General features: G+C 45.1%; 1 protein-coding gene across 1 annotated transcript in view; it reads left to right on the top strand.

Annotated features, from left to right (window-relative positions):
- The window catches only part of b3glcta (beta 3-glucosyltransferase a), a 47,282-nt gene continuing 24,073 nt past the window's right edge, over nt 1-23,209 (top strand). The window contains exons 1-2 of the mRNA XM_089014219.1: nt 1-250; nt 11,464-11,507. Coding sequence (XP_088870345.1) covers nt 199-250; nt 11,464-11,507 — 96 coding nt within the window. The 5' untranslated portion in view covers nt 1-198. The remainder of the gene's footprint in view (nt 251-11,463; nt 11,508-23,209) is intronic.

The raw sequence follows: 23,209 nt of genomic DNA, 5'->3' as shown, positions 1-23,209 counted from the left end.
GCTGAGCGAGCGAAAGCTTGCAGAGGTTCTTCCTCTCTCCTCACCTCAATCCCCCGTTTGCTCGTCAAAGTGTTCGAGAGCTGCTGCGACGTCGCGTCTCATGTACCTTGTGGCCGCGCTGAGATAGCCCCCGACACGCCGAGCTTCCCGCGTGGAGCCGGGGCTGGTGTCACCGGGCCTCGACCAACCGAGACCACAATGCTTGGGGATAGGCAGTCGTACGTCGCCGGCTTGCAGTTGCTCTCCCTCGGTGAGTTGTCCGCCTTCACTTTTTTGGGGGAGAAACGATGCTTTTCTCTTTTTGTTTACATCACACCGCAAAAAAGACGTGTAACTTCAACGTAAACGTTCCACAAGTGTTGGCTGACAACTTACCGATGAAGTTTGCAGGATAAATGCCGTAACATTGAAAAACGACCGAAATGCCAGTGGGGGCAAGCAACGGAGTAGGAATACCGTACTTGGAATACCGTACTTGATTGTACAGGAGTAATTTCGTTGAGGTTTTTGTAAATATTTGCCTGATGACATTTGGCTTTTGAATAATAATAATAATAATAATAATAATAATAATAATAATAATACATTTCATTTATAAGCACCTTTCAAAACTCTCCAGGAGACACTGTAAAGTGTCCTTGAAAGTCTTGAAATAGCGTGCAGTTTATAGTTTTTATGCCAGAGTCATTTTGTGAAAGGGTTGCATTTCCATGCCCGACTGTATTTGATTTTGTAGCCCCTGACTTGTCTGTAACATTTCGGGCGAGCTGATGTATTTATTTCCCGCAAATATTCGTGCTTCATATTTCGAGTTTCAATATAGAATAAATAGTAAGGCAATATATATATATATACAGTAGATGAAAGATGTGGCGGTTCTTTACAGAGTGTTTATTTTGTTACAAAACAACATGGCTTTTTTTCAAAGGGAATATCTGCTGAAATAAAAAGAGGCAAAGATTGTGATTGTTTTTAGGGCAATAAAATCATCAACAAAAGAATTGTATTGCAATTCATATCGTGTGTCATATTGAAGTGTACGCAGCAGTAGATAAATTTCCCCATTGTGGGACGAATAAAGGTATTCTGATTCTCCCGATAAACCGATAAACACGTTAAGGCAAAAATTAGTGCATCCAAAAGATAGGCTACCAAATGAAAAACAAAGTCATGTAGTTTATTCCATACATTGTAAGAATGAAAATTGTAAAGAGCAGTACATTGGGGAGACTCAACAAATTCTCCAAAGAAGACTTTATCAACATCGCAGGGATAATACTAGTGGGCCTCAATCGACAGTACATTTGCACCTAAAAGCTAGCAACCACTCATTTGACGACAATGAGGTTAAAATCTTAGCGAAAGAACATTCTAAAAGAATTCTCTGAGGTCCTCACACACCTCTCCACCCTGTCACCGAATATAATTATTCTCGGAGACTTCAACATCCACATGGACAATTCCACTCTTCCCCTCACTAAAGACTTCACCTCCTCACTCGACAGCCTTGGTCTGCACCAATTCTCGGATTTTCCCACCCACATAAAAGGCCACACCCTGGACCTCATCTGCATGTCTGGCCTTACCCCTAAGAATTGCACAGCTAATGAAATCCCTATAACAGACCATTTCCTGGTTTCATTCAATGTTTCCATCACTCTCTCTCTCCCCAAACCACCCCGTGTCATCACATATCGCAACATCAAGGACATCAACGTTGCCACCCTTGCTGAGATGATTGCCACCCTGACTCTGGACCACAACTCTTCTCCTGATGAACTTGTCTCCCGGTACAACGCGGACCTCACGAACACCCTCAACGCCCTTGCTCCTCTAAAGTCCCGGTCTGTTCAATTTACCCGACCTGCACCCTGGTTCACCCCCCATCTCCGCTCCATCAAGACAAAGACTCGCCAACTTGAAAGACTTTACAGAAAGTCCGGGCTCACTATCCACAAGGACATGTATGCAACTCACCTTACCCTTTATAAGGACTCTATCTCACGCGCAAAATCGCTTTATTACTCTGGACTCATTGATTCAAATTCTGGTAACTCTCGGGCCCTCTTTTCCCTCTATCACAAAATCACACAATCTCCTATCTCTCTCCCCTCACACTTTTATTCCTCTGAGACATGCAACACTCTGCTGATGTTTTTTAGCGAAAAGATCAACAAAATCCATCAGCACCTCGGGTCCTCTGTCCGTCCCCCTTCTCCCAGCCTTTCTACTCCTTCCAAACTTTTTTCCGCTTTTGCACTCCCACATCCCTCTATAATCTCAGACATTATCACTAAATCCAAGAACTCCTCCTGTCAACTCGATCCCCTCCCCACTATCCTTATCAAGTCCTGCCTACCCTCTCTTCTCCCATTTATTTCTACTATTATTCACTCCTCATTATCAACTGGAATTGTTCCTATCCCACTCAAAACCGCAGCTGTCACTCCAATCTTGAAAAAACCTGGCTCAGACCCAAACGATTTCAATAACCTACGTCCAATTTCCCACCTTCCATTCATCGCCAAAATTCTTGAAAAGACAGTTGTTTCCCAGCTTCACTCACACCTCACTCACAATAACCTCTACGAACAATTCCAGTCTGGTTTCCGCCCCCGCCACAGTACTGAATCGGCTCTCATAAAAATCACGAATGATCTTTTTATGGCAGCCGATGCCGGTTCACTCTCCATCCTCATTCTTCTCGACCTGACCTCAGCTTTTGACACCATTTCCCACCCTATCCTTCTCGACAGACTTTCCACCCTAGGCATCAGCCACACCCCACTCCGCTGGTTTCACTCCTATCTCTCTGATCGCGCACAATTCATCCAAATCAACTCGTTCACCTCACGGTCCTCTCCGGTGTCCTCTGGTGTGCCTCAAGGGTCTGTCCTGGGGCCACTTCTCTTTATTATCTACCTACTTCCTCTTGGCAATATTTTCCGTAAGTTTGGCATTCACTTTCACTGCTTCGCGGATGACACCCAACTCTACCTCTCCAGCAAACCCGACGCTTCTCTTCCACCTTCATCCCTCTCATGTTGCCTCTCAGAAATTAAATCCTGGCTTTCCCATAACTTTCTCAAGCTCAACAGTGAAAAAACTGAACTTCTTCTTGTCGGTACCAAATCCACCCTCCACAAAACTAACAGTTTCTCCCTCACCATTGACAGTTCTACCGTGTCCCCCTCCCCTCAGGTCAAGAGTCTGGGTGTCATCCTCGATAGCTCACTTTCCTTTCACTCCCATATTAATAACATTACTCGGTCTGCTTATTTCCACCTCCGTAATATTAACCGTCTCCGTCCCTCGCTCACCCCTCACTCCGCTGCTATCCTTATCCACAGTCTTGTCACCTCCCGCATCGATTATTGCAACGCACTCCTCTTCGGTGTCAATCAGAAATTTATCCATAAACTCCAACTCGTCCAAAATTCTTCAGCCCGGATCATCACCAAAACACCCTCCTTTCACCACATCACCCCTGTACTCCAGCAACTCCACTGGCTACCGGTTAAACATCGTATCGAATTCAAAATACTTCTGTTTACTTTCAAAGCCATCCATAACCTTGCTCCTCCCTATCTTTCTGACCTGCTTCAAATCTCTGTTCCCTCTCGGTCCCTCAGATCCTCATCCTCCCTTCACCTCTATGTGCCCTCTGCCCGTCTCACCACGATGGGATGCAGAGCTTTCAGCCGCTCTGCTCCCAAACTCTGGAATTCACTCCCACCCAACATCCGTAATATTGACTCCCTCCCTATTTTCAAGGCTCATCTCAAAACCCATTTGTTTAAAATTGCTTTCAATGTCTAATTCTCTCTATTTTATTATTTATCATTTTACTTATGGTTTTATTGTTATGTGCTGTGTTCTATTGTTTTTATTGTGAAGTGTCCTTGGGTGTTTTGAAAGGCGCTTGAAATAAAATGTATTATTATTATTATTAGATGGTTTGAAAGGGGGGTAAAAGAGGCGATTCTTATAAAACAACAAAATCCTTCATTAAACCGGTCTGGTGGTGTGAGGTTCAATTTGGATCGTTCATACAATAGCCTGCTCAGGCAAAACAGGTTAGGCAACTTTCGCAAGGCTGATGAGGGTCGTTATGCTGATGAGGTGATACCGGGGGGAGTGGGTGTAATAGGCCAATCGTTAGTCAGGAATGTAGGAACAATCAGTGGGGCCACAGGGGGGGGTCCCGCGCCCCCCTCAACCTGAGAGTAGGGACCTATCATAGCTGTGTCCGGCGCCACCAGGTCTGGACATTAGGGATATATAAATGGGGCCGATACGACCAGTCAGACTTTAGTTCGCTGACGAAGCCTCTTGGATAGGAGGCGAAACGTCCGAAACCTTCACTTTTGTACAGATGACGGCTGAAGAAACCTTCTCATCGATCCTCTCGATGTGTTTTTTTTTTAGTTATTTTAAACTCTCCTTCACTTTATTCAAAGTCAATACCCAGGAAGTGTTTAAGTGGACCCATATCTTTCATCTTAAACCTTCTCGTCAACATTTCTTTTTCATCACTCAGTAGGGTATCGTTACTTGCCGCTATGATTAATCCACCCACACTAACAGAATGACTTTCTCATTTTCAGACTCTCTGCTGTAGACACAATGATCAGCATCATTTGGTACAAAAACATTTTCAATCACTTTGTTACTCATATTATCAAATATACTTAGCAGTACAGTGAACCCTCGTTTATCGCGGGAGATATGTCCCAAAAATATCCCGCGATAGGTGAAATCTGCGAAGTACAATGTAGTCAGCTTTTTTTTACACAATGCAAAACTGTACATACTGCAGAATGAAACAAAAAGTAAAACCTCTTTTTAGAGGTTTTATTGCGCCTAGAGTACACTATCTCCCGCACGATGTAGACGGGTCGCAGTCCACCAATCGGGGGGGGGGGGGGGGGGGGGGGGGGGGGGGGGGGGGGGGGGATCCTCATCGTGGGTGGCAGCCGGACCTAGATGGGGAAGGGACCCACGAACCGTGGTCCCAGTTTACCCGATGTCCCGGTCAACCGGAGATCCCCTGTGGACAGCCACCTCCTGCCCGACCTGGTAAGTTGGTGCCTGGCAGCGACGACGATCTTCAATATGTTGGTTCCGGGATGCCGTGCGCGACAGGGCGGCTCTGGTCTCCTTCTACACTCGATGGGACCGTCTCAGGTGGTGTTCGATGGACGGGACCTCCACCTGCCCCTCCTGGGTGGGGAACAGAGGCGGTGGTCTGCAATCCGGTAGTGGAGCCTCCGGTTGCAGTTCGATGGCACAGTCATACGGTCGGTGAGGTGGCAGGGATTGCGCGTTGTCCTTACTGAACGCCTCCCGCTGATCATGGTAACAACGCGACACGCCCTCGAGACATATCTCTTTGAGCACGCCGCCGCGGGAGGGGTCTCGCCCTGCCGTAGCTGACCGTAGGCAATTGGCATAGCAGTAGGGGCCCCAACCCTGTATGGGGGGACCCTCCCACGAGATGGAAGGGTCATGAGTGCTGAGCCAAGGGAGGCCCAGCACGAGTGGCACGTTGCGGGAGGGCATGAGCAGGAATTGGCGGTGTTCGGCATGGTTACCTGCTAACCTGAGTTTAAAGGGTGCAGTGATCCGCTTTACCCTAACAGTCCGGCGGGGTCCTTGAGTGCGGCGACCCCTGGGGTTGGCTCGATCGCCCCCGCTCCCCACCTGCAGCGGCTCGGGGAACTCCTCCTGGCGTCGTGCCTGCTCGTCACCGTCGGGTGTGGTCGTCCGCTGCTCGTTTACGGGTTCGCCGGACCGCTGGGTACTTTGCTCCCGCTGTCGCTCCCGGAGGCGATGGTCCAGGCAGATGACTACATCGATCATCTCGCTGAGGGTGTGGTGCCAGCATCGCGGGTGGTCAACTCTCCTTTGAGAGCGGTGCTCAGTCCGCGACGAAACACTCCTCTCAGCGCGGAAGTCGATGGAGTACTCAGCGGCCGAAGGCGTTCCTTGCACGCAGTCGTGGAGGAGTCCCTCAGACTCGCACTCTGTGACCGGGTGGTGGAACACTTGGCGCAGCTCGGCCACAAAGTCTGGGTAGGAACTGCAAAGTTCGGGCTGGGAGTCCCGGACGGCCAATACCCATGACTCGGCCTGGCTCGTGAGCAGGCTGGTGATGAAGGCCACTTTAGCCTCATCGCTAACGAAGGCGGAGGTTGTTATTCAAAAACCAGCGTGCACTGCATCAAGAATTGAGCACAGCGCCCGGGTTCGCCTTCGTAGCGTGAGGGGTGTGGCAGGGAGAGCTCGCGACTACTCACGGGGGGGAGGAAGAGGCCGTCAGGGTAGCGAGGCGTGTCTCGACCTCCTGTAGGCGTTGAACCAGCGAGGACGCGATGTGGCTCAAACGCTCCGCCTGATGGGCCAGGGCGGATTCGAATTTGTCTCCACCGGCGAGATCCTTGGTTGGCCGGTGTATTACGTCACGTCCGCTCGAGGAGTGGTGACGGGACTCGAGGGACGAAGAGAAAGTAGTGAGGGGTGGATCCGAAATACACGGTGGAGACGGTAAATTCCAGAGCGGTCTTTACTGAGACACATAAGGCAAACGGGCAGAACAGCGTAACAGACCTGCATACTGCCGGGTGACAGGGAATAACGGAGATTATACCGGCGTGGACCGAATGGAATGGGTGGCTTTTTTTTGGCCAGAAGGCACAATTAAGGGAATGAGAAACAGGTGAGTGAGTCCGGAGAGCAGGGAGGGGATGGGAGGGACCCGCTGCTGGCGCAGAGGAGGAATGTGACAGAATCTTTCTCCGAGAGAAGAACATTGTTAATCGGTAGTTGTTGGCACTCTTTCTTTTTTTTAGCAAGAAGATTTTTATAAGCCGGCCCGATTTCTAGAAGCAGAATGCTCCATGAGCTGTTCAAAGCCAGTGCGTTTGATTTTATTGTGCTTTGTTTGTTTGCACATTTGTATGCCACTAATAAATAAACAAACAAATAAATAAATTTCCCCTGAAAAACAATCTGTGATGCACTGAAGCCGCAATAAGTGAACCGCGAAGTAGCGAGGGATCACTGTATTCAATCAACATTTTTATTTGGTTTCGTGCTGTCAGATTTGTACTCATGTATCACGTGCTCCGTGCCTTCATAAAGCTTAGTGAAAGCTGCTTTCGGACATATTGAGTCTGCGGGCACACGTCTTGCTGCGGTTTGATTCCATAACCACAAATTGCCTGTCGCCTTAATGAACCCCCTCCAGACTCGACTCACGCAATACGGGCGGCCGGCCGGCCGGCCATGTGACCGTAAGACATGATGATGGCTCGTGCCTGTGCCAAAAGCTCATTTGTTTGCCACAGTCGTTCGTGTTTCAGTGGCCTCAGGGCATAGTTTCCCATGTGGAATATAAATGGCGGCGACGAATGTATGTGTCCGCTCGGCCCAAATCTGCGGCCACAGTTTTTTGTTTGCCTTTGGGCCCACTTTCTCCACGAGGTACATTTGAGAGGGGAGACTCTGAGAACACAATTAGAAGGAACAGCAGCAGAAGCAAACACCTGGGCCACGTTCCAACTGTGACTTTTCGGACTGCAAAAGTGATTGTGATGCTGCCATAAAAGCAGTTGTGTCAGCACAACATCAGTCTGTCAAGCAGACATAAAAGTCACCCAACAGTCTGCCTATTTTGGAACTCCGTCCATGCATTCATACACAAGAGTTTCTAGTGCGCCTTTTGGTTTTGAAAATACAGTACATTTAATCGAGGTTCGACTGGGTATATATTAACCAATCTGTGATGAATGATATAATAATAATAATAATAAATTTCATTTCTAAGCGCCTTTAAAAATTCTCAAGGTCACTTTTCAGTAACGGGACAAGTTTTTATGTGGGTGAGCAGCGGCAGCCACACGCGGCAGCCACACGCGCAACCCGGAAGTAACTGAAATAGATAGCTAGCTAATAGATAGCTAATAGACAGCTAGCTAGGTACCTGTATAACTACGTAATAGATAACCAGCTAGATAGCTAGCGCGCCAGCCAGATAGCTAATAGATGGCAAATAGATAGCCAGCTAGCTAGATAGCCAGAAAGGTAGAAATCATAATAATAATCATAATAATCATACTACTACTAATAATAATGTTGTTTTTTTTAAGTGCTTACGAACACGTACGTCACAAACAAGTGACTCATGCATGGTATGCATTCAATGCAGGCTTGAGAACCTGGAATGTGACTTGAGTCATGCAACAATTGAATCTCAAACAGCAAAAGATTCACTCAAAGAATCACATTCACGCTACTGTACAGCACATGTATTTGCATGCAAGCTGTAAGAATATATGATGTAATGTGAGAATATATAATGTGTGTCATGACATTATTGTTTGGTGGTAAAATGACATGCTGACTAAAGTTGGCTTGGATGGACAATGCGAAAGGGACTTCGCTTGTGCCCTTTTTTTGTCATTTTTGCACAACTGGCCCGGCCGGTGTGTTAATTCCACTTGGTGTTTCTCTCCATCCGAACGGGTGACTTTACCTCGGGCCTAAGCGCGGACACTCAAAGTGTTTTTTCAAGTCAAATGGAGCCTTTGAAAAATAGATGACATTCCCTCCCAGCGCGAGGAATCACGTCTGACCAGCAGCAAACACTCGCTTATAACAGCCGTCTCGGGCCTCGCAGGGAAATATGTATATCCTTATGAGACATTTTTATTACGAACGGCACGGCTGCATAATGAACATCAGCAGGCTTGTTGCTGGAGAACTGCTGCTTTTATGTCTTCATCAACACTCTCAAGTTCTCCCCTAATGGCGAGCGCAGCACGTTAGCTTTTTCAACATGGACGTCTAATAGAGGTCACCATTTTGTTGAACCAGTGTTGGCATAGAGTTTGATCATGGGGGTCCAATTATTATTATGATAAGTTATAGACGTTTTCTCCCGTGTCATCAAACTGCAAAATTGCCACTGTATATGTGCCGTTCATTTGTTCATTTGCTGTCACATTCGGATTCGGCAGCAGGTGGGGGGGGTCGCGCCTCCCTGCTTGTACACACCTGCTGCCAATCATCTCATCTAGTCACCGTGAACTTAATGGACAACCGACGTCTCCGGACAAGTTGTGTCTGTAATTTGTAAAATGGCTTCAAATGACTTCTACTGGGCGTATTTTACAAAGATTCCACCGCATATAGCTATATTTTACCTTGCGCTGAATATTCCGGAAGTCTTGTTTTTGAGTTGGTGACGAGTCCTCACCCTACGTCACTGAAGGAACACCCCTCACCGAGAAAGGACATACCTTGCATCACCCCAATGCATTTTGTGGTACTTTGTTTGGTCTGAAAACTTCGTGTTGATGGCAAAATTAGAAGGAAAACACAAAAACAATGCGATGGTGAATCGTTGTGTGTTGCGCCAACACTTCTACAGTATATTTGATGTTCGCTCACAAAACGTCCCAGGAGACATTTTCCACGGAGCTTTGTCGCCCTCTTCTGCCTTTTTTGGGTACTGTGAGTACTAAAGAGTTTGTCACTACATTTCTCTCCAGATGCATCAAAATGACCGGAATAAATTCTTTAATCCATTGCAAATGTATGCTTTCCTCTTCAGAACTATTTGAATGCTATTCATAACTGGATGAGTAACAAGAAAGCATCTTTTCCGAATCTGAAGCCATTGTTTTGATTCTCGAGCAAGGCAAGACGTCTTGGCGTTACACAATGAACAAGGGGGTGGGACCATCTGAAACTGTCCACTTCCGGGTTCAATTTGAAGTAGTTTTTGGACACTTTAAGTCATTTTTATTGGTGAAAAAATGGTGCCGGTTGTCCTTCAAAGGACAACCGGCAACATTTCTTTGTTTCCTAACTGACATCAGAAAAATGTTTTATAGCATCTAACATACCCAAAACACTTTAGTCAGATGCAAAACGCCAATAAAAATGACCTCAAGTGTCCAAAAATCTGCCACAAAATGAGCAGGGTAGATTCAGAAAGTCCCGCCCCCTTGTTCGTGCCGTCACTATTGGTCACACACTGCCTTGCTGCAGAATCAAAACAATGGCTTCAGAGACTTCAGATTCAGAGAAGATGCTTTCTTGTTACTCATCCAGTTATGAATAGCATTCAAATAGTTCTGAAGAGGAAAGCACACATTTTTGACATCGATTAAAGAAGTCCTTCCGTATAAATTGGAGCCATCTGGACTCCAATGTAGCGCCCAAAAAATGCACAAGATGCCGCACAAGCTCCGTTGGAAATGGGCTGATTTGTCCGCCGGGAATTTGTGTCAACTTACATCTTATTTATGCGTGTTACCGCAATTGGCTGCGACACACAACGATTCACCATCGCATTATTTATGTCGTTTTCCTTCTAATTTCGTGATCGACACAGTGTTTTCAGATGAAAAAAAGTACACAAACTGCATTGTGTGTCGCTTTCTCGGTCACGGGCGTTGACTCCGTGATGTCACTTCGGGCATCGTCATCTACTCGAAAACAAGACTTCCTGAATATTCAGCGCAAGTCTTAAAACGTAAAATATAGATATATGCGGTGGAATCTTTGTAAAATACGCTCAGTAGACGTTGTGTCCACAATTTGTAAAATGGCTTCAAATGACTTCTACTGAGTGTGTTTTACAAAGATTCCACCGCATATAGCTATATTTTACGTTTTAAGACTTGCGCTGAATATTCCGCAAGTCTTGTTTTTGAGTTGGTGACGAGTCCTCACGTCACGTCACTGAAGGAACGCAAGCATTCATTTGCTGCTGTGAAATGTAAATTTCTCCACTGTGAGACTAATAAAGGCATATCCAATCCAATCCAATTAGCAAGGATGAAGTGAGGAGGGCGCTGAAGAGGATGAAGGGGGGAAAGGCACTCGGGCCTGATGATTTACCAATCGAGGTATGGAAGTGTCTTGGAGAGGTGGCGGTGGTTTCCTGACTGGGTGATTCAACAAGATCTTAGAGGGTGAACAGATGCCTAAACAGTGGACAGTTGACCCCAAGTACTTAAAATCTTCCACCTTCTTTATCTCTTCTCCCCGAGGAAAGCATACGTTTCACTGTCCGAACACATTGAAAACATCATTTTATTTCGTTTCACTCTTAGTTTCATTATATTACGTCCAGATCACGTCACACCCACCAATGTTAATAAATGCTTTCCCAAACAGCGACGCCGCTCACGCCATCTTGGTGTGGGTCACAGGCCCCACTTAGTCCCAAGATTAAACAAAATCCTTGCCTCATTCATCATCTTTGCCTGGTTCTTACATTTCAGACCTTATAACGCCTCCGAATTTAATGTCGCGCGGCAAAACCGGGGCCAGGAACGGCATTTTCCAAATGCGCTGAAACAGCAGTGCGAGAAATTGTTCATTAAAAAAAGACACGATTCTGCTTTGCATGGATTGTCTCCAAAGGTAACCTTTGATCTTTCCCTGTAGGTCTCATCATCGTAGCCGCTGGCAGCTCAGCAGAAGGCTCCCAGGTAAGCGTTTTACTCCAGTGTTCTGCGAACAAATTGAACCACAAGGCTTGTGTTAATGCACCCCCACCCCACCTCCCGCTTGAGTTTAAGGCATCATGATTGGCTCACAAAAAAGCAACATTACCTATTCCTTGCCTTTCTAATTGCTGAATGATGAGCTTTTGGATCAAAAAGTTGCATTTTGCTTTGTGGGCCTTTCTCAAGCTCGGCCCACACCCTCTGTTTTTTGCTTTGCAGCTCAATAAATAATGAATCATGAACGCTTTTCTTCTTGGCCTTGCTGTGAGCGTGTTGACAAGGAGGCTTCTTGCAGGTTTGCTTAGCATGTCAGGACTGGAAAATGACTGCCCAGGCCTTCTCATCTCCCTCTGCCTGAGAGAAAATCTTTTTTTTATTTTATTTTTTCGGCCGGCATGCCAGCAATGTCTAAACGTGTCAACCAAATGTGAGGAAGGCTAGAATATGTTGTCAAATGGCATTGCAGAAGCTTGCGAAGTTTTATTTTCTGTATATGATTGCTGTCCATGTTAAAGAGCTTTGTTACAGCTTCGGCTGTTATTAAAGTGCTCTAGAAATCAATATTTCTTGTATTGTATCTAAACATAGCCAGTTTGTATACTAATCACCAAGGAGCTTTTACGTGAAATTGATGGAAAACGTAGACACTCCCCAATTTATGAACATTCGAGTTGCGTATAACAGTACATACGAATATTTTTGCTGGTACAGTATCTAAAAAAATGTTCGGACGGAGATGGTGTAAGTTATATTTTGTATTGCGCGCCTTTTTCCAGCTGAGCTCGCTTGCGATTGGCTGTGGACTGTGCTTCACGCACACTCACGCAGACAGACACATCAGAGGTGTCAAGGGCTGGATGTTTACGCGACGGATATTAAGGCTGAAGTGTTGCCAATGAGTTCATGCCCCGATCTGCCGAGCTCACATATGATTGGCTTCGTAGAATATGAAGGCGGGGAGGAAATCCCTCTTTCTAGTTGACACTCCTGGAGGACGTGATGCATAACAAAAAAATAATGGCTGTTGGCACGTAATTCAATACATAATTATGTGCCAGCAGCTTCAGTAATGTTACTTAAAGGACAACTGACACCATCTTTTTTGTTTCCTAACTGACATCAGAAAAAGTTTTTCCAGCATCTAAAATACTCAAAACACGCAGGCTGATATTTTTAGTCAAATGCAAAACACCAATCAAAATGACTTAAAGTGTCCCAAAACTACTTCAAAATGACCTCGGTGCGTTTTAGAAGGCCCTGCCCCCTTGTTAGTGACGTCATGCCAGGACGTCTTGCCTTGCTCTAGAATCAAAACAATGGCTTCAGATTGGGAGAAGATGCTTTCTTGTTACTCATCCAGTTATGAATATGATTCAAATAGTTCTGAAGAGGAAAGCATAAATGTTTGACATCGATTAAAGAAGTCCTTCCGTATCTTTTTGAGGCGTCTGGACTCCAATGTAGCTCCCAGAAAATGCACAAGATGGCGCACAAGCTCCGTTGGAAATGGGCTGATTTGTCTGCTGGGAATTTGTGTCAACTAGTATCAAATAGTAGTCTTGGTGCAACACACAACGATTCACCATTGCGTTATTTATGTGTTTTCCTTCTAATTTCGCCATCAACACGGATCAACACCTCCGGACAAGTTGTGTCCATAATTTGTAAAATCACTTCAAATGACTTCAACTGAGCTGATTTTACAAAGATTCGACCGCATATCTATATTTTTTGTTTTAAGACTCGCGCTGAATATTCAGGAAGTCTTGTTTTTGAGTTGATGACGATGCCTGACGTGACGTCACGTCTGGAACGCCCCTGACCGAGGAAAGGAATGGAAAACATATGGACAAACAGATGTATTTTAGATTATACCCGGGAGAGGCCACGCCATATATCTACGGCCTGCCAAAAATACATAAAGAAGGGTTCCCCTTTGTTTGTAGCATTGACTCCTCTACATACAATGTAGCCAAATATTTAAAAACTATCTTAGCTCCGTTGGTTGGTAACACAGAATATCACGTACAGAACACCACAGGGTTTGTAGAGAGGATCAAAGACCTCATATTGGAACCTGAGGAAACTTTGGCATCATACGATGTGACTTCTCTCTTGACATCCGTCCCAACCCCAGCAGCAGTCTCAGTGGTGAGGACGAGACTGCTGGCGGACGTTTCTCTGCATGAAAGAACCAAACAGGCCCTCACATCCTTCCCGGGGACAAAACCTAGACACTGGTTTAGATATGTGGACGATACTTTTGTCATAATTAAAAAACAAGATATTCACTCCTTCACAGATCACCTCAACTCTGTAGACATCAACATTAAATTTACTCGTGAGGACATTCAAGAGAACCAACTAGCCTTCTTGGATTGTAAAGTAATTATAAAAGAGGACAGAGCGCTAAAAACAGAAGTCTTTAGGAAGGCTACGCACACTGACCAATACTCTAACCACCCTTTACAACACAAACTAGGAGTTATCAGAACCCTCCAGCTTAGGGCTAAACTAATACCAACTAGCATTGAAGGTAGAGAAAAGGAGTCAAAACATATCAGGAGAGCACTCACTAACTGTGGGTACACTCAGTGATTGTTTAACAAATGTCAGAATGAATAGGGAATGAAACCAAAAATTCTCAAGATACAAAAAAGAGAGGAGTACCAGTACCTTACATTGCAGGAGTTTCTGAAAAAATTACAAAGAGTCCTTTGGCAACACAAAATTCCTACTTATTTCAAACCGATAAACACGTTAAGGCAAAAATTAGTGCATCCAAAAGATAGGCTACCAAATGAAAAACAAAGTCATGTAGTTTATTCCATCCATTGTAAGAATTGTAAAGAGCAGTACATTGGGGAGACTCAACAAATTCTCAAAAAAAGACTTGATCAACATCGCAGGGATAATACTAGTGGGCCTCAATCGGCAGTACATTTGCACCTAAAAGCTGGCAACCACTCATTTGACGACAATGAGGTTAAAATCTTAGTGAAAGAACATAGATGGTTTGAAAGGGGAGTAAAAGAAGCGATTCTCATAAAACAACTAAATCCTTCATTAAACCGGTCTGGTGGGGTGAGGTTCAATGTGGATCGTTCATACAATAACCTGCTTAGGCAAAACAGGTTAGGCAACATTCATAATGCTGATGAGGTGATACCGGGGGGAGTGGGGGAAATGGGCCAGTCGTTAGTCAGGAATGTAGAAACAATCAGTGGGGCCACAGGGAGTTGTCCTCTGCTCCCCCTAACCTGAGAGTAGGGACCTATCATAGCTGTGTCCGGCGCCGCCATGTCTGGACATTAGGGATGTATAAATAGGGCCGATACGACCAGTAAGACTTTAGTTCGCTGACGAAGCCTCTTGGATAGGAGGCGAAAGGTCCGAAACATTCAAAAGTGTACAGATGACGGCTGAAGAAAACTTCTCATTTCCAGAGCAACAGAGCATGTCTGTTTTAGTCACCGCTTGGTCTCGAGTTGTTCCGATGAAGGTTGCGGCCGAACGAGAAAAAATGAGAAGAGCCGCCTCCAACCAGCTGCACTCATCACCATTAAACTAACAAAAAAACCAAAAACAAAGTAATAACATCAATCAAACCTGATTAAATCCTCACCGTCTGCCGTTATGTGTTGATGCGCTTTGCTGCTATCATTTGGTCCCACAAGCAGATTTCCAGGAACAAGCGCTTCGGGGGCTTTGCTTGCGGCTCGTTAAATTTGTGTAGCGATGTTCCACCGAATGGGCGACGCTTCACAACGGCTCTTTGCAATGACAAAAAGTTCTTTGGAGTCGGTTGGCAACTTGAAAGTTATTGGGCATCGCCGATTGCGCCACCACATTATATGACTCTCGCGGCAAGGGCTACGCCGTGACAGTTTTCCCCACAAGGCCCCTGTGGTTGCCCGCGGCAACAAGGTCGATCGGACCGTCAACGATTTACTCCAGTCTGGTGCGTTTTCTGGCAGCTGAGCCGAGCGCACATCAAGTGACGACCAACATCGTCGACCTGCAGTCCGAGTCCAGGGCGATCCAGAGGGGGCCTTTGGGCCTCCTCTCGGGGTCCTTGGCTTCATTCACGTTCATATTTTTGCGGTTGGCATCCATATTTAGCAACGTGTATTTTGGTCATTTCATGATAGATATTCAACCTTTTTAATGACAGCGGCATGTCAATGTCAAATATAATTGTGTTCTTTGTTTTATGAATGAGCTTTAATTGGGCGGCGCTGGAACCGTTGTTCACCTTTCGGAGCTCGGTCATTTTAATAGCCTCCCTCATTTCACCCCAGGGATGAAAAGAAAGGACAGATTTCGGTTCATTTAAAATGATTATTAAAAAATAGCATGAATATCACCCAAGACCAAAAAGTTAACAGTATTCGATGATCGGGTGAGTTTTCTTGACTTCACTGCCATTCCATATTTATTCAGGAATTGAACATTTGTTCGGTCTTTCATTTGGGGGAGTGCCAATAAAGTGCTGGTCAGACCTCTGGCAATGTTTTCCCCTCCCATGAGGGGGCAGCAGGGATGCATATGGCCCGCAACCTTCCGCCATTGACGCATTTTGACAGCCGCTGGCGCAATTTGGTAACTCCAGTGCGCCGGCACGGGCGCGTGTCGATTACGATTGCCGCATTTTGCGACGTGATCTTCACCGCATCTGACGTACTCCTGTTACAAAAGCCTAATAAACACATTTTGTTAAACAGCAATTGAAAACTGTCCGTTTTTCTTCAGCGGTTTTAACTTTACTCGCCTGCCATCTTGCCTTACCGAGCATTTGTTTCAATGTGTTCCAAAGTCATGTTAGAGGATATTTCGGTCTTGTTTGCGATCCGCCGGAAACTGCCGAAAGGGCTAATCAAATATTAATTTACCCATGGTGCATTGTATTGTTTACATCGAATATGGCGGATGGTTGCTCTATGGAGCGTTCGAACATGAGTAAAACTCTAAAAGACGTTAAAAAGAGGCAGCAAACAAACATATCCTTGTTTTTTTTGAAGAAACAATCAAAGAAGTCTGCGGAGGTCGTGACCTTTTGTTGCAGCAAGCAGTTGTTAATAATTCAAGTTTAGTTGATAAAGGGAATGATTTCAGAGCTATTACAGCCCATTGTAAATTAGTTTCAATAGACATCAGGACAAAAGAGTTAATTCCTAAATTATATGGTGAGTGTAGTTTTGCTTTTTGAATGTTGCTGCGCCGATGACCATTTTGTATTTGGGAGCCTTTTACTGAGCGAGTTGCTTGTCCTGTAGCCACAAAGCGACATAAGTCTTCTTGCGCCGGTCCCAAGCCGGGATAAATACAGAGAGTTGTGTCAGGAAGGGCGTCCGACGTCAAAGCTTGGCCTAAACAAACATGCGGATCAAACCTCTAAAGATGGAGGTCACTGATTTGCTGTGGTGACCCCGTCAAGGGAAAAGCTGAAAGAAAAAGAAGAAGAGACATTAGGAAGAAATATTGTGCTAAGTCTGTTCTCTTTGTCTTCTCTGTCATACCGTACAACAGGGGTGTCAAAGTCATTTTTTGCCGCGGGCCACATTGTAGTTATGGGTTCCTCTCGAGGGCTGTTATGAATTTGGGGAAGCCATTAGAATGTTTAAATCCCTTCAAATATTACATATAGAGCACACAGCAAATTAATGAAGAACTCGTTTTCAAATCTGAAGTCAAGAATAATGCCTTTTATTGTGGTTGACATCCAAAAAGATGACATTTTGGCTCAGATTTTAGCAATCATCGTGGAATTTAACAAGTTTAATTTGCTTTCGCGTGATGATGTGGCGGGCCGGATTTGGCCCGCGGGCCTTGACTTTGACACCTGTGCCGTACAATGTCAAAATGGCGTAGGATTGATTGTGTCGTAACTCAAGAAAATGTAAAAATGTTTGTTTATTTTATGTATGAATACATTATTTGACTTGAATTAAAATTTAGTTTATATAGATTTTACTCAAATAATGGTTTTGCGTTTGTAATGTAGAAATATGCTCCAATCAATGTATTTTGGTTTATTTCAAACTGTTTTGTATACTTTGGCGATGTGGTCAAATGGGGCCCCTCCATTTTAGAAATGTTTAATTGCCCAGATGAATCCCTGGGACATCATTTGCGTTTTGTCCAGCCGCCCCCACTTGGACCTCATTTTATTCCAGACCCATATCATTTGGGAATTAACTTTTTTTTATCTGATGAAGGAAGATAGTCTAAGGTTTCTTACGCTGCGTTGAATGTTTATGTAGTCCTAAAATTCAATATTGTGGATCCTGGAATTTGAGTGACAATGACAAAAACCCTGGCACTGGACTGGACATATTTTTGCACGTCTGGCAGAGAATGAGTTAAAAACTCAAATCTATTGACTAATCAAAAAGAAATGGGGATAATCATCAATGATCCAAACAGTTGTTTATTGCATCGTTCACGTCTCCTTTCAAGTACTTCTCCAAGGCACTTTCAAATCAATAAAAGATGGTGTCTTTCCTTTGCATTTGAGCCCATGTCAAAAGTGGATTGACCTCGCGTAATTTTTCACTGCCCCCCCCCCCTCGCCTCCTTAATTGCATCCTCAATTTACCTTGACGGGATGCGCATAACTACACATGGTGCTTTCAAGCCGCTGCAGTGAAGAAGTGTGACGAATAATACAAGTGCCTCAAGTACATTCTGCTGAGCTGCATGCATAAATGTTCCAGGCCATAATTTGGCAACGCGCAAACGTTTTCAGCAAAAATAAAATGCATGGCGGAATGCTTTGAGCGAAGAACCAGACAATCTACTTGTAGCAATTCGCCAACAAATATGGTACGCGATGAACAAAACGATAACACCACAGATAGCAGTACTCAGACTCTAAAGGGAACCAAATCAACTGATGGTGGCCGGATGTTGTGATGTTGTTACCGCCATCGAGTGGTGGAATGCCTGAAACTCAGTCAAATGTCCAGTTTCTGCTAGCAAAACGAAACACACAACAAAATGGCAAAGAACGCCTCCGTAGTTCCTTCTCTCATCTGGTGCATTCTTCCGATTCTTCATGTCAACTTTTTGGAACGCCGGCGCTGCACAATAATTTCAACGTGTGGGTCATTTTATTCCTTTTAATGTTCTACGATTTTTACGCCACCGTATGGCAAACCTGCACCCTTGAGTTGGTCTCAGCATGATCGTGCACAACGCTAATGCGACCTGTCACATCTGCGGTGCGAGTGTGTCTGGTGTGTTTCCTCGGGGATGGATTGTAGCGCTCGGCATGAGCTTATGTACGAGGCACTTCCAAAGCAAAGGTTCGGCACTGGCCTTTTAGGGCATCTTGGGTGCTTGTGTAACACTTTTTTTTTTTTAAATGGAAGTGGAATATGGAGGAGTTTGCAAATCATCGGGTTGTAATTGCCTAGTCAGACCACACAGAATCGTCTCGAAACACTTGATGAGACGAGGAACGTAAAAGAACACACAGCCGTATTCCGTTTGGAGGGCTTAATTTACCGAAATTCTGAAACTACACAAAGAATACTCGGCAAAGGCTCAACACTAAGTACTATGAACCCACGTTAGTGTTGCGCTCTCCACTATAGTAAGGGAGATACGGTGTTGTGGGATCCAGAAAAAAACCACAAGACAAGCAATGTGATACGTCTTGACTCAACAGTGGTTTACTTCGAATGCCCCGATCTAATGCAAACGTACGCGCACAACAATTTCCGGTCCAACGATCTAAATCGGTCCGACACGAAACATGAACCGAAGCAGGCGTTCCATGTTTAAATAAACATTTTCGATATATATCATTTGTAAACCAATAGAACTACGCGAATGTAACCAAAATAGGAAATACGATAATTTACAACCTGTCACATACTCCCCCTCAAAATAGATGTTGTCCCCAACATATGTACTAGTAAATACATAAATACGCTGGACGACGTGCCCAAAACAATGACGCACGGTATTATGAACTGCATCCAAATATGAACTATAATAATGAACAGTTTACAGACTGGAACTCTTTTCATACATTCTGTTTACATTATAACAATCAACAATTCACAGACTGGAACTCTTTTCATACATTCCGTTTTACTTATACAGGGCTCATCGGGGTCTTCTTGTTTCCATCTCACTGTTCTATTAAACCGAAGTGTCGATTAACCATTTCTGTAGTATTTCGTGGCATAATAGGGGTGTGCGCCATACATCCAAGGCATTGTCTGTTCACCATGATATGGTACTGTCCCTACATTGTAGCAAGATGGCGAACCAAGGCGATCATACGTGAATACCTTGGGTCTCCTGTGTTCTCGTCGTGGCCGTTGATTTCCCCCAATATCAGGATTACTGGGGGGTGGCTGGGGAAAAGGGGGACACACTGTCACCGGTGGATCATTTTCCGGACCAATGTTGCCCTCCTGAGATTGGTCAACTTCCGCAGCTCCCGGCTCCGTCCCCGGCAGTTCATTCCCCAGTTGATTGTCATCATGGTGGGTTGTCTCCACAAAGCTCACGTCCCGCGGTTCTGGTGAGTCTGGTCGGGTGCTCTGGCGATGCAACACTGGATAATACTCATCCTCCTCATCATCCTCTTCCGGATCCATTTCCGGCATCTTGTTCGGTCGTTGCCGAGTGGACTTTTCCTTGGACTGGGACTGTAGTGAAGTCTCTAATGGCAAATGATCACATGGCAGCAAGAGATTGCGGTGGAGTATCCTAGATCTGCCCTTCCCCCTCTCAGGTTTCAGCTCATAAACTGGAATGTCTTGGCTGACTTGACGAACCACTGTATGAACAACATCCTCCCAGTGGTTTCTCAGTTTGCCTGAACCTCCACGTGGGGTTAAGTTTCGAACCAGAACACGATCACCGGGCAACAGGGTAGAATACTTTAGTTTACTGTCATATAGTCTCTTACTCCTGGCAGCAGCTTTGTTGTTATTTTCTTGCGTGATCGCATACGCTTCCTCCATGCCCTGTTTCCACTTCTTCACATAGTCCTTCTGGTTGGTTTCACCCTGGTTCGAGTCTGGATTCAAACTAAACAACATATCAACTGGCAAACGTGGTGAACGTCCATAAAGTAAGTAAAAAGGTGAGAACCCTGTCACCTCACTTTTGGTACAGTTGTAAGCATAAACGAGTTTGTTTAGTGAGTCCTTCCAGTTACTCTTTTGTTTCTCTGTCAGTGTCTTTAACATCTGGATCAGTGTTCGATTAAATCGTTCAACTTGTCCATTTCCCTGTGGATGGTAGGGGGTTGTCCTTGAACCCGCAACCCCACAATATTCCTTCAGTTGAGCAAAAAGTTGATTTTCAAATTCACCACCCTGATCATGGTGAATTCGAAGGGGGAACCCAAACTTTAAAGCATAGTCATTAAAGATTTTGTCTGCCGCTGTTTTGCCAGCTTTGGACGTTGTAGCATAAACTTGAGCGAAACGTGTAAAATGGTCTACTAGCACAAGCACGTATTCATAACCACCCTTACATTTGTCAAGATGCAAAAAGTCAACGGAGACAAGTTCAAAAGGCTGAGTAGTCACAATATTAGTAAGAGGGGCTCTGGTCTCACGGTTGGGCTTTTTGTGTTTTAGGCACACACACTCTCTCAGTACATAGTCCTCTATTTCTTTTTGCATAAAGGGCCAGTAAAAACGATCCCTTACAAGGGAAAGAGTCCTTTCTACACCATGGTGGCCCATTTCATCATGCAGCTCTTTTAACACTGTCACCTTGTGTTTTTCAGGAAGCAGTAGTTGGGTTCTGTTTGCCGTTTTTCTGTACAAAACACCTCTGTCATTAAAGTGTAGCTTGTCCCATTCCCTCACAAGACAAACAACTTGAGGACAATGCTTTCTTACTTCAGTACCTAGCGGTTTCGTCTCCGCCAGTTTGTATCTAATAATATGTCCTATAATGGGGTCAGTCTCTTGATCTAGCTTGATCTGTCCAACAGTCAATGGGGCTATCGGTGTGTTTAGTGACACCTCGGCACACATAGCTGAGATTCCCATAGACCAAGCTGCACTAGACTCGTTCTGTTGGTCAACCGCTTGTACGGCAGCACTCACAGCATCATATGACATTTCTTTTGTACATCCTTCCATATATGTTACCATATCAAGGGGCATCCTAGATAAACTGTCTGCATCAACATTTTCCTTACCGGGACGATATTTAACAGTAAAATTAAAATCAGAAAGTTCTGCGACCCACCTGCACCCAGTTGCATTTAACTTAGCAGTCGACAGTACATACGTGAGTGGATTATTGTCACTATACACAGTGAAGAATGGTGCATAGTACAAATAATCACGAAACTTGTCTGTGATCGCCCACTTAAGCGCCAAAAATTCCAACTTGCCCGAGTGTAAATTATAATTCTTCTCAGCTGCAGTTAATGTCCGAGAGCCATAGGCTATCACGCGAAGTTTGCCATTTTGTCTTTGGTACAACACAGCACCTAAACCCCGGTTAGAGGCATCTGTATGCAAAATGAAAGGATGCGCGAAGTCAGGAAAACCTAAAACTGGTGGTTGAACTAAACAGTCTATTAGCTGCTCTAACACTGACTGATGCTCATCACTCCACTCAACACGTGTGTTGGAAGACACACTGTTATGTCTCACTTTCCATTTTTGTCTTTGATGCTGCTGAGTCTCAACATTCAGAGGGGCTTTAAGCAAAGCATACAAGGGACTAGCGATACAAGAGAAATCTTTGATGTATTGCCTATAATAGCTTAATAGTCCCAAAATGGCTCGAAGCTCACCGACAGTGCCTGGCTGCTTGTTTTTCAGGGCACGCACTGCTGCTGTATCTGCCGGGTCCATTCTGCTCCCCTCAGCAGAGACAATCCTGCCGAGGTACCTCACTTCCGGCTTAAAGAGGTCACACTTTCGGGCTTTGAGTTTTATTCCATTTTCCCTGAGACGTCGCAACACTCGTCTGACGTCCTCAACGTGGTTGTCAAATGTCCCGCTGAAAACAAGAATGTCATCAAGATAGGGGACACATATTTCGTCCCGTAACCCCTCCAGACATTGTTCCATACACCGCTGGAACGCTGCTGGTGCATTCATGAGTCCAAACGGAATTCGAATCCATTCATAAAGGCCCCAAGGGGTCACGAAGGCAGTCAGGTGTCGGCTCCCTTTGGACATGAACCCCTGGTGGTATGCTTTGCCTTGGTCCAGCAGCGAGAAGATGGTGTTACCCCCAAGGCTATCCACCACGTCCTGTACCCGTGGGATGGGGTGCCGGTCAGGGTGTGTTTTCCGGTTCAGCTCTCTGTAATCAATACATAAGCGCAGTGTACCATCTTTTTTCCTGACACAGACGACAGGGGATGAGTAGGAGGAAGTGGACTTTTCCACCCACCCCTGCGCTATCAAGTCCTGTAAATAGTCTTTCACCTCTCTGTACATTGGCTTTGGGACAGACATATATGTCTTTGAAACAGGCTCAGTGTCTTTCAACAAAATGTCCATTTGTAGGTTTTCCACACACCCTATGTCGTCGTCCGATTTTGAAAATGATGCCGATTCCTCTCTCAACATCTGCTGAACGGTCTTTCTTTTATCTTCGTCCAAATGAGAAAGATCTATTGGGGGGTCCCACTGCTCACTGAGAGCGATGGTGGTATTCTGGACATGGACCTCATTGACAAC

Source organism: Hippocampus bargibanti, linkage group LG14 (assembly GCF_051943395.1).
Source record: "Hippocampus bargibanti isolate YZ-2025 linkage group LG14, ASM5194339v1, whole genome shotgun sequence".
In the NCBI taxonomy this organism is placed as follows: Eukaryota; Metazoa; Chordata; class Actinopteri; order Syngnathiformes; family Syngnathidae; genus Hippocampus; species Hippocampus bargibanti.
Note: the sequence above shows the minus strand (reverse complement) of the source record. Positions and strands in the feature narration are given on the sequence as shown.